We start from the raw sequence: 16,697 nt of genomic DNA on the forward strand, positions 1-16,697 counted from the left end.
CCACGCGCAGGCCTGTCTGCAACGTGGTTCTAAGCACACATGCAAGAGCAGCTGTTGGGCTCAGCAGCACTGCGCAGGACCGAGATACTCGCTTCAGTTGTTGTTGCTTGCAATTCAACCACAGTATCTTGATGCTGTTTTGGTGACAGCTTTTAGCATCACCATTGCAAAGGCTGTTAGTCCATTCTAATAAGCAGGCTTCCCTCAGTCTCATGTGTGGTACTGACTGAGTGGTTTTACCAGTGGCTTTTACAGGTGGGCATCTCTGTACGTTGCCACCTGCAGTTACTGCGAACAGGTGGAATCATAATGACCCGGTGTCAAAATCACGACCCGTACCGACCCGGTGCTAAAGTCACTGAACCAGTACTGAAACAACCTGGTACCTTCCAGGTACCGACCCAGTTCCAGCCTGCTACCGACCGGTGCTTAGGTCACCAGTCCGGTACCAAACCAGTCCCGCTCGGGTCTTCACCTGCCCGGCCGATATCTATAAGCAGAGTGAGGCAGCACCTGTACAACTGTATCTGTACACTGCATTGCTTGCTCCTTGTATGTTGCCCGGGTTCTATCCCTGTGAGACATGCAAGGCCGGAATGTCTATTGAGGACAAGCACGGTAGGTGCTCTTACTGCCTGGGGCCAGAGCATGCCAAGGAGGCACTGGCTAATCTCAGCTTCGGCGAGTTTTGTGCCCCTTTCTTCAAAACCACGCTCTGCGTCTCTTACTCCTACACTCTTAGAGAGGTGGCTGCGTCCTCACCACATGCTTTGTGATAAGGACGAGCTCATGACGCACCCGGGAAAGTAGCCCAGGAAGGGAACCATCCTCAGGGTGTTCCTTATCCTCCTTGAGGTCTGCCTCTCTCATTAGTCCTACCACCAGGTGGAACATGGGAGCAGAAAATGCATTAAACAGACCAGCAGGAAGCGCAGGCCAATACTTTCAGAGCGTTGCTAAAAGGCACATGTTTTGGAGTTCTGCTCTTACGTCAATTTTATTTATTTATTTATTTATTTATTTACAAAAGTATCGCAAAGCACTGTACAGTACATAGCAGAAGAACAAACCACAATACATTTGTATAACATGTCATACACGCAACTGCCATAATCCGACCATTTAAATAACATATTTAAATAACAGTATACACATAATTCAAAAGAAACAATTTTAAAATTACATTAAAACCCACTAAGATAGAAGAAAGAAAGTCATTTTATAAAAGTGCATTTTTATTCTCGACTTGAAAACTGTAACGGTCCCTGCTTCCCTGACAAACGAAGGCAGAGCATTCCATAATTTAGCAGCTATACTAACTGTATATTAACGTAACATTATTCAGCAGGTTTCATTCGATATGAAGCAAAATTAGTTCATTCTGTACGGTGTGATGCAAAATTTTTTGCCATAGCTGGAATGCCCTCCATATAATCTACTAAAAAAAAAACACTGGTTTGTTTATAAAAGTTGTTTTTCTGTCATCTACATGTATAGAATAAGCGATCAACTTGGCAAAGAAACATACAATACGTTGCTGACAGCAAATAGCCTACTATCACTGAAGTGATAAAAAAAAATATATATATATATATATATATATTTACCGTCTCAGCCAGTTGTTTAGTAAAAATAGCCATGAACTACAAAACTGATAAAAAGGGCAAAAGGTGATAGTATCAAATTGGCTACAGGAAGGATGCTTATCAGGAGCGATGTATAAAATACTGACCTGCCTATCCTTGTAGGCAATATGGGAGGGATCAAACACTCCAGGGTGCTTGGAAGCCTCCGTAAACAACGGTTTCCTATCAAGCACGTGTTGTCACCACTTAGCTGTGATTGGTTAATCCATCAACGGTACCACGTGGCAGCTAGAAAAAATCAATCGGATTTGATTTGAGCAGCACCGCTCAGCAACACAGCGATACTGTGGTATTATATTGCTTTGGTCTGTGCAGCGCCATTCAGTAACATTGCCAGCGATATCGGCGGTAAAATGCTGCCTGATAGGCAGTGGCATCACGCCGCTTATGTGTGTCCTGGCCTTTACAATTTTCACTCATTGAATGGTACCACAGTTGCAATAAAAGGCAGAATAATTTGATTAGCACTGTGGTGGGGTGTGGGAAAGAGTAATGACAGAGACTGGGGTTTACTGATGCCAACACACACACACACACACGTATTTACAATAATAATGTACAACAATTATTTACAACAACACCACGGTATCTCTTACCGTCTTCTCAGTCTGATCCTGGATTAGAATCACGGCAGCAAACCCACTTGAATGGCCTCCTCTCGTTTGTAAACTTTATTTTCTTATGTTCTTAATCCTCCTGGTAAGGTAAGTCAGACGTTCATAGTTTGTTTACCTTTGTCCGGTATACCTCGCTCCCGCACCAAACTCCCCTGACTGACTCTTAGCTACACAGTTCCCTTATATGCACCAAGTCCCACCCCATTAACCCAATGCGGTCTGTCCCGACCACCCTAGGTCACACACCATCAGAGGGCAGGTGGCGATCTTATGACCTGGCTCATGACACCTAACAAAGGGGAACAGACAAAGGTACTAGGTAGATAGGCTTATCACTGTGATTATTATTTATGTTTACATGAGCATTTATACTTATAAAAAGTGCAGAAACATTGTGCTTCACTGATACGACAAGTTGAAAACAGCAAAGTTCATGAGCACTTTCCATCACCCACCCTAATCACAGTGGAGATCCACTTTCCTTTTTATTTGTGCATTTCTGAATGTCCTGCTTACCCCCATGACTATGACCCATAGAGGTACCCCCGGTAAAAAAAAAAAAACAGGGCTGCAGTATAGTATGACTATGAATAATAAATATTAATTTTGTTAAATCAAACCTTGCAAAAATACAAACATTACAATTGTTGTTGCTGTTTAATGATATCCGCACAGCATTACTATACAGACTGAAGAAAAAAAAACACACACACACATTTAAAGCAGTAAATGTAGCCTTTAGCTTTTAGCATACACAATGCGTTTGGGAATTCAGTTTCATGTTTTACATGCTGTTATTTCGGTAGCCTCTGGTACCTTTCACAGTTTTCAAGTCAAGACTAAAAGTGCACTTTTATAAATTGACTTTCTTATTTTAGTGAGTTTTAATGTAACTTTAAAATGGTTTCTTTTGTATTATGTGTATACTGTTATTTAAATGTTATTTAAATGTTATTTAAATGGTCGGATTATGGCAGTTGCATGTTTGACATACAAATGTATTGTGGTTTGTTCTTCTGCTATGTACTGTACAGTGCTTTGCGATACTAAATAAATAAATAAATACAATTGAGGTAAGAGCAGAACTCCAAAACGTGCCTTTTAGCAACACTGAAAGTATTGGCCTGTGCTTCCTGCTGGTCTGTTTAATGCATTTTTTGCTCCCATGTTCCACCTGGTGGTAGGACTAATGAAGTGCAGCTGATTTAATGTGTAAGAAAAAAAAAAACAGGATATTTGTGAGTTGAAATGAGGACCGCGATATTTCATTTACAAATTCCAGCTAACAAAATAATTCCATAAATCTTTCTTGTTGTACAATTACATTTATGAAAGTATCAGGAACTTTTGCAGCCACAAACACATGTGCAGTATATTCCTTTAAGCATACATAATTGCTTCCTTCACCAATTCACTACCCTGTACTGTTTTTGTATTATCCATAAATAATAAACACTCAGTATTGCTGAATTCAGAAATACTTACTTACTGTGTCATTTTTATATTTGTTACATGTTTGTCTAGGTTGAGTGGTTGAAAAATGAGGAAATAATTGACCCTGCTGAGGATCTGAATTTCTACATCACCATAGACCACAACCTCATTATTAAGCAGGCTCGTCTGTCTGACACTGCCAACTATACCTGCGTAGCCAAGAACATTGTTGCAAAAAGGAGGAGCACCACAGCCACAGTCATTGTCTACGGTAGGAGGAACTTCAGCATGGCTAGTATATCGAAATGTTACATGGTAAATTTGAATGCCGATTTTGCAGTCCTTCCAGGCTTTTCCTGTGATTCTGCTGTGCTTACAACAATACCTTGTTGCTTTACTGTATGTTCTTCACCACCATTTACCATGTTTTCACTGTGCTTCACCTACACTTTGCTATTCTGTTGCCGCAGAACAATATACCACAGTAAATGTTTGTAAGGGAAGTGGCTGGCTTCTGTGCATACCATGTTGTAACCTTAACAAATGTATTACAGTACAGTATTGTGCGTTGTAGTGTGCAAGGTACATTTGTATGTGGACTAGTTTAAGTTATAATCATATAATACCTTATTTGAATTCAAAATCATGTAGGACCCACCTCTATTGAAATAATCAGACTGGACATCTCTTCTATTGAATACAAAGGAACAGTTTTATTAGAAATAAAACTAAATAAAGGGAAAATTAAAGGTGCATCAGCTAAACTAAAGTAATACAGAAAGGAAGAATTAACTAAACAGTACAGAAAAGAAAATATAAACAACAACACCCCACTCCCGACAGTTGATTTAGCGATCCAACACAATCTAAGGCAGATTCCTTTAAAGGTTACAACCACATTACTGACAGTTACTTAAGACGAAGGTTAGTCTTAACAGGGGTATCATTGGTAACACAAATATTTACTTTCGTTAATATTTGATAATCAAAGCATCGTTAAATAAGTCTCATATAGATGTTTTTGTTCAGAAGGCAATTCTCACTCTTGCAAGATAAAGACGCTCTTTGCGTCCAGACAAACTTACGATAATTATCTAATATCAAGACAGCTGATTTGGATTCTATTCTATTTGGATAATTGCCTTGTAAAACCCACATCAATTTGTATGAATCACATACAGTACAACAAAACAATTACTATAGTGTTCATTAACTCAAAGCATGAATTGAAAGCAATAATTCTTTTCTTACATTCTACCTCAAACAAAACGTTAATTTTACTTTAAGGTTGGCTTATTCTTGAGTTCATAAGAGGATAAAAACACTATGTGCTGAATACTTAACAGACTTGCGCTCCTTTTCAGCTGGTTCGAATGTCATCCAAAACAGGCGCGCAAAGGCTCTCCTGCAGGCAAGGAAAAATCCAAGTCCCGGGGTCTGTCTTCTTCATGTTGTGTCTCCACACCAGGGAATGAAAGAAATGTTTTTGCTAAAACAAGAGTCATTAACTATTTAGGTATTCCACTGAAACAGTAATTCCTCCACTAATATGTGCATTCCACGTCCGGTTATGTCTGGGATATTCCACAGCAAACTCCGGCACTGCTAGCTTAAAGAAAGACTGAATATATTTCAATCTCTGTCAACGGTGATCAATCAGGGCTAAGTTAGAGATTTGATTCCAAGTACTTTTAGGATTTTAGATGTCTTACGCGGCGGACTCCCACACCAAGGCAAACACTGGGGTTGTTATCCCCGATCAGAGTTTCTGAAATTAAAACGGTATCTCTGTTCAAGCCGATCGCAGGCTGATGGTCTTCAGATTGTCAAAGTTCAGAGCATTGTTCTGCGCGTCCAAAAAAAACTTTGGATTGTATCCTTTTGGAAAACACCCCTGGCGCCAAAGGAATTATTCAGCGACTGGTGAAGAAAAACCCCTTGTCCAGTATTTAGTTTACGACTCTTTTTAAAAGCATTCTTTGTGACAAGAAACCAAGCAGACACAGATAATGGCTTAGGACCCCCTTTCCCTGTATATTCCATTTCTGTTAATTTCATAAACAAAATGATATTATGACCCAACCTGACACTACAGTGTCTTAGTCAGTTACAATACAATTTTTTTAAATTTAAATAAAATGTTTTTCTGCTCTAAAAGTTGAATCCTACCAAAATGGCATAATGTGTGACACTTATCTGTAGAAGGGTACTTTATTGGTTTGCTTTCAGTTACACTTTACAGTTTAAGTAATCTTTAGTGGTGTAGTCATGGCTGTTTGCTGTGGATGACTTTCAATGTAGCGGGACTTCACTGGACATAAGAACAGTTCTCAGTTTATTATTTTTTTTTTTTAATGAATATATTAATTAACATCACTAATCCTACATTTCTCTGAGATATAATGACAACGTTTCAAATGTAGTTAATCAATAACTGTAGCATCAACTGTGGCTTATATAACAACATTCTTCACAAAGCACTTTAAATTACGGTATATTAACACTTTAAATGGTAGTAGTCACCATAAAATCCATTGGTGCTTGGAATCCAGACATGTTGTGCTGTAACCATATATTTAAAATGAGTGGTTTCATGGAAAGGAGATGTAAGGTTACCATTAATGTTATAAGTAAAGTGGAGGTTAAGGTTAGGGTTTGACTGGATTATGACAAGACATAAAGCTACAACTTTAAATAAAATAAGTGTTTAGTTTTCTAGATCAGGGTCTCTGCTTTCCTGATTTCTACTGGAAAGGAGAACCAAGGAAACAAAGTACTAGGGCAGATGTTTGTAAGTGTGTACACTACCTGCAGACACGTATTGATATTGCCAAATTTAGATAACAAATTTAGATCTTATGCATAGAATGTGCCATAACAAGGTTGTATTTCTTGGCTAGAGGTATTTCCACAAATCATGGTGTAGTTTTCTGACGCTTGGTGTACATCGTATGATTATGATTGTCAAAGAATCACGCATTTATGCTAAGTAATTTAGTTTTTATAGAAATTGAAATGTGGTAAATATGTTTTACATTTTTTAGAATATACTCATTTTTCTCAACAAGATATTTTAAAAACTTCACAGCTGGTAGAGGAAGAACATGGGTATGTTTCAGTGAAAACAGAATCTCCACTATCTGGATGAAATTGTGTAATTAAACTCTTCGTGGCTAACGGTACTTCCCATTAAAACAGAACAACATATAACATACTGCATTATTTTTAATGGCGAGTGTAGTGTGGATATCTAAACTTCTTTACAGTAAAATAAACTAATGTGTGTACAGCCTAGAATATAGATGGAGGAAAGTTTCGAGAGACCGAACTTGAGCTGTACTTGTTGAGCTTTGTCAGATTTGTGAACTTTGTAATCCTGTCTTGTACAGTGAATGGCGGTTGGTCGACCTGGACTGAGTGGTCTGTCTGTAACGGTCGCTGTGGCAGAGGTTATCAGAAGCGCACCCGGAGCTGCACCAATCCTGCTCCCCTTAACGGAGGAGCTTTCTGTGAGGGACAGAATGTCCAGAAGCTTGCCTGCACCACCTTGTGTCCAGGTAAACAGTGACGTGTTTAAAGGGGTTTAGGTTCACAAAAGTTGTCCATGTTATCTGTCTGCCTGTCTAAGCTTTTGTTCAAGGGAAAAGTTTTAACCACTTTTTCTCAATGAAACATTTTTTTAAAAGTAATAATATGAAACGAATACACTAGCTTTCTTTCTTAAAAAAAAAAAAAAAATTAATGCCACATTCTAATTGTAAATGTTATTCCATGAGTGACTATGAATGTTTACCAACTGTTTGGATTTGCACTGGAGAAAAACCTTAATGTTTCAGGCCTCTAATTCTACAGACACATTTGCTTCTGTTCCTTCATCTTATTTAGGCAGGTAGCTTTAACAGAATACAGAAATGACCTAATTGACAATTTAGGATATGAAGCCTCAATATATAACAATAATCCATATGTTTGTAAGGAAACTATTTCTTGACATTGTATTCAAACACATCTTTACAGTTACTGTCAGCAGATTTCTGCAAATTTGAAATCTTTTCCCCTCCTTCACTTTTCAAGCAGATCGTTATGGAAATTATGTTGTAATTTAGTAAAAAGATGTCAGGCCTCGGCTGTTTTTACTTATACATGCTACTATTTATTACAAAAGAGCTTTTCGGAAAAAAATTAATTGCTTTTAGAGGTCAACAGGTCAAATAATAATGTGGTTTAACAAATGCTTATGCTTCTTACCAAAAGATGGATAATTTGATGGTTAAATTGCAAAAGAACATACAAACTGAAGTTGATATAAAAACTATTAAACAAAAAAGCCACTGCCACTTTTTCATAAACAGTTTAAGACTTCTTATTTTCTGTGTTATGGAAACTCCTCGCTCCTCAAAAATTATAATGGTGGCAATCACTGAGGAGTTGTCAAGTTTAAACAACTTGGTGCATCAAATGCATTGTTGTAGTAGACGTCCAAACCCTGTACGTCTACTCATACATACGTTGTTGTATTTGAGAAGCATGCAGATAATACACCTGTTAGATACCAGAAAGTTTAAATGAATCGGATACAATGTTATGTTTTTGATCATTAGTTATCTGTAGACAGCTTAACTGTTTTACACTGTATATTTCATTTAGTCAACATCAAAAGGCCAAAATTATGTAAATGTCTCCACTGGGCCCATTTCATTTATAGGATTTAGGAGTCATTTGGGCTTAAAAATGCTATAAATCTAAAGCCCTTGATCTCCAAAAAGCTTAGGAAATAAAGCCAGGATTATATCACAGGCAGTAAAAATGTGACGAATCCCACTGTGTGGCTCGGTAACTGATGCAGCCTCTGACCTCTTTTTTTATTGTCAAACTCAAGTGGACGGGTCATGGACAGAGTGGAGCAAGTGGTCCACATGTGGGACGGAGTGCACCCACTGGAGAAGAAGGGAGTGCAACGCGCCAGCACCCAATAATGGAGGCAAGGACTGTGAAGGAATGGTGTTACAGGCCCAAAACTGCACCGACAGGCTATGCATGCAGAGTGAGTACTGGCTTCCTTTAAAAAATTCACAAATCCAAAGACTTGAATAGCTGGCCCTTTACTAAGGTGTCCCTAGACCATAGCATGGCAATAATGTCTGTACAAAAGCTTCGAATGACAGCATCTGGTTGCTTATGTGCAACAATAAACAGCTGTAGACTAAAAGAAGCTTGACAGCCAATAGATGATGTCTTTGTAGGCATAATTTTATTTTCATATGAAATCTGATTTTGATTTTGAATGTCCCATAAGGTTTTAAATATGGTTACTACATTAATTAGGTTGTTATTGATAATCTTATGTTAAAAGTATCCCGTATAAAGTTAACAGTATAATATAACAAAAAATTTATTCAAAAAAGACGATTCCCTGGATTTCATTTCTGTTACTTACTGAACATAAAGTTGTGATTTATAACCTTCAACTGCTAGATAAAAAAAGACAGGAATAGTTCAAAAGTCTGTAAGTCTAATATTGTGGGTCACTAATAGCTGCTTCCCAAGGGAATGTGACTTAAATAAGGCCATCTAATGGTTCAGCCAGAGGTTTAGACATGAGGCCACAGCGCCTTATGAGAATCTGACTCAAAAGAGGGTCTTAGTTAACAGGGACCAGAAACAGGTACCACTTTCAAGAGTTGACTTGGTGAATTAAGGTGGCATTGTAGGATTCATATATCTGTGGAAAAAGCTGTTTAACCTGCAGTACATCACATTTACCTACCTAGATAAACAAGCTAAATATGGCAGAGACGTTTATTAAATCCCATGCACATAGAAAGATACATTGTTCAGAGAAATAAAATGGGAGGGGAAGACCAAGTTCTTAGTAGAACCCTTCATCCCTTGTCTTTACATACCAGTACGACTGGAATGATGTGTCAGTTTTATAAGTCTGCCTTTTAACTGTGGTGTTCATGTCAATTAGCATCAATCCAAAAATAATCCATTACAGTTTTTACAAAAAATAAAATCCTTGTGATTAATGCAATAATTATTTAAGACTATATATTTAATATGGTTGTGGTGCAATGTGTTTGTTTTATGAGCTTGACATTAGGGACTTACACAGTACTACATTTAGTTTAAAACACCAGTATTTTGCCCTTGGGCTTGGCAGGAAAGCATAGTATGACATAGCTTGTGCAGAGGCCCAATGTGCTACAGAAAACAAGTACCTTCACTGCAAATGTTTCTGGATGACTTAGTTGTTTCTGTTATACATTTGGTCCCCTAGTGGGAGAAACCATGGGTTGGTTAATGTAGCACTGACGTTCTCATGCTGAAAAATAAAAAATACTATGCAGGTTTTCCCCTGCTGTTGTAAAGTAGCTGAGCAAAAATACTTTCTTCATTTCTCTGTAAATAAATGCTAGTGTCACACATTGTTAGATAGATGGGTAGTTTACTTAGACAATAGGTACTGTATTGTAATATGGATTTACAGTCATATCCAGTATTGATTTTCTGTGAGTTAAAAGTCAGTGTTCCCAGGCATTTAGAGCAACTCCATATATGTTATTAGCTTAAAATACTGCAGATATAATATTGATGCAATCTGAAAGTTGCATCAAAGCTATAGAGCCATTCCCCTGTAACACACCACTAATTTTACTGTTTATACTATTTTTCTGCAAAGCAGTGGATGATTATGATGACTTATATTAAATAGGCTTGTGATAGCTGCACATTATCAGAAACGTAATTCTTTTTTAAATGAAATATACCACATTACACATTACACAACTATAGCAATAATCCACTTTTGATAAGCCTGCATATTTAAACAAGTACACATAGTTTACAATAAATTGTTTGTGTTCTATTCATATAAAGGGGAAGCCGGCAACCTTCTACTGGTACCGATAATGTTAACTTGAATATCATGTACCACGTTTCCATGAACCACATAACCCGGATACGTGCTCCAGTTACCGCTAAAATTTTACAATAAGCATTTGCTATCTTTCAGTTTTAAAACATAGCTCTGGTTCACAACCTAACACAGTGGAATGATCAGTATGATGTAGTAATTGTAGGATAGTATTGCCACGTATGAAAACTTTAACAATAAAGCTTTAATTTGCTTAGAAATAATTTCAAACTGGTTAATAGACTAGCAAGCACTGGTAAAATCAGCTTAGTTTGATACCATGCAGAACTAATTTATTTTAATGTTTTGTTTGCGATACCTGCACGGTGGGTACTGTCGTTAACACTTGAACCGCCACGGTTATACTCATACCTAAAACCGCCGCCGGCAGTCATTATGACGGTTACATTTTAAACAACATCAGTATTAAAATGAAAGACAAACTATCGGATACAGCTCAAAAGTTTTATTCAAGCATATCATATCAAACATCTGCACAGCCAAAACGCTGTATTTAAATGAACAATTAAACATAAGGGTTTATTTTTTAACTTCCCACATATAAAGCACTACTTAGAAAATGAAAAACTATAACAAAATAAACATTTCAAAAGAAACTAGTGTGTAAACAGGTGTATGTACATACAAAAATGTAAAAACAAAATTATTTTTAATTTAAAATTCACTAGTTGCCTACGAGGGCTTGAGAGGAGGCGAAATTGGGAGTGAGATATTAAGAATGAGACAAGATGAGAGGATTTCTCAGGTTGCTTAGGAGGCTTGAGAGGGGCGAAAGATTTGAGAGTTTAAGAGTGAGACGAGTTTGAGAGGGATGGCAAGATTGGGGATGGAGTTTGGGAATGGTGCTTAGTAACATTGAGGTTAGATACTGAGCAGGACAAAATAGGGGACGAAGAGTTTTCCCTTCTCGTCGGGTCAGGCAGCATCCTCTGGCTGCTGGGCGACGTAGAGAGGGAGACACGAGAAGAGCAAAGGATTAGATATAAACACTTTCCGCCGGGTCAGACAGCATCCTCCGACTGCTGGGTGACGTAAAAGTGAGAGAGAGAGCAAAGTTTAGACACATAACATACAACAAATCTGACTCTCGCTCCCGACGGGTCAGGCAGCATCCTCTGGCTGCTGGGCGTTTAGTGGAGCAAGAGACAGGAAGGGGACGAACAGGACAAAAGGACAGATCCTTCGCAACTCAGTGCAGCATCCTCAGGCAGCTAAGCTGGCAGCTGGGCAGCGTGGAGAGCTTAGGAAAAGTGTCTCGGGTCCGTTTAGGAGAGACAAAAACAGAGAAATCCCACCCCCCCCCTCAGTTGGGGCCTGCTCGGCAGGTGGAGGCCTACTGCATGAGGGGGCTGAAATGGTCCTGGACCTGAAATGGAAGAGAGGAGATGGGACAGCAAGGTTGAGGCCTGGAAGGCTTAGCGCATAAGGAGCAGAAGAATAGGATGTGGCCGGGGGTCCCCTCAGGCCAGCGAGGAACAGCCGGGTGGCAGTGGTTGAGACGAGAGGCCGACCCCCCCAAAAGAGGACCCCCGGCTCCCCGCAAGAACCGCACCGTTGGATAGAAAAGAGATCGCAGAGCCGCACACATAGACAAAAGCTAGAAGAAAAGAGAAAAGACAAGAGATGTTAGTAGACAACCTATGCCTATAAGCCGTCCGCACTGTGCAGAGGAAAAAAAAAACCCTGCAGGGAGGAAACCTCTGGTGTGCCTGGCGGAGAGGGCGCCCCCCACTCCGGGCAAGCTAATGAGTGCTTGGTGAGCTGTGGCGATGTCTGCAGAAGATGATCTAATATAAAGTTCAACAGCTAAAGAGATCCAGCGCCCCATAGACTTAATCAAGTGTTGATTGATTCCTGCCCTGGCCGCTGAGGCAGCTGCTCCGATCCGGAATGAATGGGGGGAGAAATAGTTTGATGCCCAATCCGTGACAAGAGGGTGGATAAACGGGATGAGAACCAGTGTCTTGTAAGTATAGATCTGGAGCTGTCGATGAAGAGGGAAGACACAGAATCCTTGGCTTAATTGGACCGTTTTCTGAAGATCTGATGTGGAGGATAAAATGGTTTCCGGGGATTTGAGAGAGATCGGAGCGCTTGAGGCCTAGAGCTGGGAAGCTGGAAGTTGATGGAGTTGAGAATTCTGCACAGCGGATAAATCCAAAGGCGGCGGTCAGGCACAGGGTTTCCATGACAATGTCGTTGAATAGGTTGAAGCATCCTTGCTGGAAAGCAGTGATGAGACAAAGGAGAAGGCCTGTAGAGATTGGTTAACTTGATGGAGAGGAGGGGAGCAGGCTTTTCTCCATGCCTCTGAGTGTTCTCTCTAGAGATCCGCCATCTCTAGAACAGACGAGAGGAGATAGATTGAAGGCGAAATTGATACTGAATGCCCGCTAAGTAGCATCTAAATAGAGGAGGGGGCTAAACGTAGAGACAGCCTGAGGTGAGTGATGAAGGCGAGGAGGTGCTATAGGTTGAAAGAAGTAAGAGAGATCTGTTTTTGCTCGCAAAAGTGAGTAAATGAAGACCAGGCAGTCGAGTAGGAGGAACGGGTAGATGGAGCGTACTCCATGAATCCACGTGCTGATTGAAGGAGGCCGGAGAGAGAGTTATTCAGTTGAATATTGTTTTGCTGAAGGGTGGTACGAGACAAGGGTTGGGGTCTGCTCCTGGGACCAGGTTGCGGAACTTCTGGATCTTGATGTAACTGTCTGTTTTTGAAGTCCTGATGAATAGGAGGAAGTTATTTCCGGGGACTTGAGTGAGGTCAAAGTGCCGCAGGCTGATGGCTGGGAAACTGGAGATTCCAATGAGGTTGGTTGTCTTGATGGAGAGGAGGATGCGAGACTCTCAGATGGACCTCCGGGATTGAAAGGAGAGGGGGGGGGGGGGAACGGAGGAGGAACTGATGCTGGATACCTGAGAGATAATTCCTGATGGAGGAAGGGGCCAGGTTAAGGGATAGCCTGAGGTCTGTGATAAAGGCGAGGAGGTGCTGAAGGTTATAGGTGGTGCGAGAGATACGAATCTGGGCACAGAATGTGGTGAAGGCAGACCAGGCAGTAGAATAAGAAGAGCGAGTGGAAGGGGTGAAGGCAATTCTCCCTGAAGCTGCAGGCTGACTGGGGGAGGCTGGAGAGTGTGGAGTTTAGTGGAACACCAGCTGATTGAAAGTTGTCACGGGTTGGGGTCTGCTTCTGGGACCGGGCTGTGAAAGTTGCGGATCATCACACAACCTCCACCATGTTTAACACTGGGCATGGTTAACTTTTTTTTTTTACTGCAAGGTGTAGTATTCTGTAGTAAAATTACTACAGCTGGCCAAAGTCCAGTATCTGGGTGCACGGAATGGTTTACAAGACCTCATGGTTGAAATGGCTTAATGCTCCGAGTCTATCCATTGTATGTATTCCCCTTGATGTCCTGGTAACTCTTGCTTTTTTTTTTTAAACCGGTAAATCACTGGTGTTGTCACGGTAAATTCACAGGGTGCACTCTGTTCCTTCAGGAGTCCTGCAGAGGAAGTGCTTCACAAGAGCAGTTAGACATAATACTTCCATGGTCAGGTCATTGAATAGACAGAGCAGCTTTTTCTGAGGGTAGAGATTAAAGAGTGAAGAATGTCTATTGATATAGGGAGCCAGAAGGGAGCAGCAGGGGGGGAGGGGCTCTTGAGGATCTCTCCGAGTGTCAAGTAAACTGATTGGATGGATAGGAGTGTTGGAGAAGGGACGGAGATGAGGAGGCAGAAATACTGAATTCCGGAGATGTAGGCTTTAACGGTAGTGGCTAAGTGAAGAGAATCCCTTGCATGGGCGATGGAGGCTAGAATCCGTTGCTCATTAAATCGGAATGGGATGTATTTTGTTTTGAGTGCAGAAAGTTGTAAATATTTTCCTTCCAGTGGTAAATGAAGATTTGGTCGCTGGGGCTAAGGGTGTGGCCATGTAGTGATGAGCAGATTGCAGAAGGTTGGAGAGTGTTGTATTTAGTTGAACAGCAGATGTTGGTGTTGCAGAGTTTGATGAGGGCTGAGGTGGCAGCTGGACCTGTACAAATATATGAAATCGACTGCCGAGTTGTTTCTAAAAACGAAGGCGGAGAGATGAGATGCCGACCGTCCTGTGTTAGTTAATACGGGATTGATCAGCGGTTTGCTATCATCATGTCTGTTTGGAATGGAAAAGGTGAACTCATAAATCAGAAATTTGGGTTTTACAACTCCAGTCATTCTCCAAATAGTGGAACTCCTTAATTCATAAATCGATTTCTGGTCTCGTACCATGTATTAAAGCTTGTAGTATCTGAGAGGATGAGCGGACATATGACTAAATTGCTGAGGAAGTCAAGCTCTCCGTGTATATATATATTTTTGATCCAGGTATTGGAGGAAAGCTGAAGCGTTGGAAGCTCAAGAGGAGAGCAGTTGCAGATTTAAACAGTAAACTAAAGCCACTTTTGTATGCTGCAATGGTGAGCAGATCTGAAGAGGGAGCCGAGATTTGCTGTAATGAGGAGATATTAACAGTAGAGGCAAGATCTGCTGAACGGGGAGAGATCTGAGGGAGTAGATGATGGAATGCTGTCAGTAGTGTGCAGTGGCTTGCTGTAGAGAGCAGAGAGCTGCTGAATGCGGTGGAAATTGGTATTTGAGAGTTAAGGCGTTTTTAGATGATGTCGGCGATGGGGCTGCCTTTGGGCAGAGATGAAGAATGCATAGATCTGAGGCCACTGCAGAACCTTAGAGGATGGGAATGCGTTGCTCGGAGGGTGCTGCAAAACCTATTGATTTGATCAGGAGCAGTCTAAGAGTGCATTGTCTATTGCGGGGTAGGAGGACGCTTGACTGAAATGTTGATAATCGTAGCACATAGTTTCCGTATGTGACTGGTAGCTCAAATTGAATGAAATGGACTTTGAAAGTTATATTAAGTGCCTTGATAAAGTTGGGGGCAAATGAGGAAGTGCAAATCCGGGAACAAGAAGGTTGCAGGAATGCATCAGGCAGGGAAGCTGGAAATTAATGTGACGGTGGATTCTTAACATCTCAGAAAGCTGATAAGCTTGGCTTCATGACGAGGTCCTCAAGGGGAGGGGTTTGGATTTGAAAAATTCAAGTTAATATAATGTAGCAAAAGAGGTTGAGGCAGGAGGGGACTGAGAATCCCTCGGAATGACAACGAACTGCAGGAATTGATAGAAAGTTTGGAGTGTGCGGGATTCGCAGTGATAGCAAATCAGCTTAAATTATGTAGAGCTTGTGGTGTTATGCTGCCATCTAGAGGTTGCGATTGGAATTGAAACTATTGGCTTCAGTGAAGCAGGGTAGCATATATTTGGTTAATGCGATTAAAATCCTCGTCTATGTATAAAACATTTGCTTTAGAACAGTTAGTGATGATATAAGTAAGTTAACGTAGGTATAGAAGAGGAGCCTGCAGTATTTAGATGTCACAATTCGGCGAGTTGAAGCTCATGTTGCAAAAGCGTAGCAGCAGGAACCAGAAGATTGCAGTAGTGAGGCACAGGCTCGCATTGCCTGTTAAAGCTGCCTGGTCGCCATGACAACTTACCACTCCCAGTAGTCACTCGATGAGGCGTTGCCGTGGTAACCATGGTCTGTGAGGCGCCGGTGGGAAAGAGTTGCAGTACAGCAGTGACGTTGGAACAGTCTTTCTGATGAAAACGCAGACCAAGTTGAGAATGTCACTGTGCTTTGAATGGCGCAGACTGAGCAGGTAGGAAAAAAGCTGATACTATCTTGCGAGCGCTGAGTAGAGAAATGGCCTGCAGTGAAAGGAGCGAACAACAAAAAACAAACACAGGCAAGGAAGCGGAAATAGTGCTGGGTTAAAGTAGAAAAAGAGAGAGATAGACAGGAGGGGCAGACAATAACACATACGTGGAGCAGCGCTGGCCATGCCCTAATAATTGACGAGGCGAGCGCTGCATTGTGAGATTGGCTGGAAATACTAAATGAGGCTGAACTGGGATCAGCTTCCACCCGGAAGAGATCGGTGGACGTTACCAGGCAGGACGCCACGGAGGGAAGGTAAGACTGGC

General features: G+C 40.9%; 1 protein-coding gene across 3 annotated transcripts in view; it reads left to right on the forward strand.

Annotated features, from left to right (window-relative positions):
- Positions 1 to 16,697, forward strand: part of LOC117421281 (netrin receptor UNC5C) — a 294,417-nt gene that overhangs the window by 219,147 nt on the left and 58,573 nt on the right. For all 3 annotated transcript variants that reach the window (XM_059026125.1, XM_034035478.3, XM_034035479.3), the window contains 3 exons: positions 3,788 to 3,968; positions 7,087 to 7,254; positions 8,577 to 8,741. In XM_059026125.1, coding sequence (XP_058882108.1) covers positions 3,788 to 3,968; positions 7,087 to 7,254; positions 8,577 to 8,741 — 514 coding nt within the window. The remainder of the gene's footprint in view (positions 1 to 3,787; positions 3,969 to 7,086; positions 7,255 to 8,576; positions 8,742 to 16,697) is intronic.

This window comes from Acipenser ruthenus, chromosome 1 (genome assembly GCF_902713425.1).
Source record: "Acipenser ruthenus chromosome 1, fAciRut3.2 maternal haplotype, whole genome shotgun sequence".
In the NCBI taxonomy this organism is placed as follows: Eukaryota; Metazoa; Chordata; class Actinopteri; order Acipenseriformes; family Acipenseridae; genus Acipenser; species Acipenser ruthenus.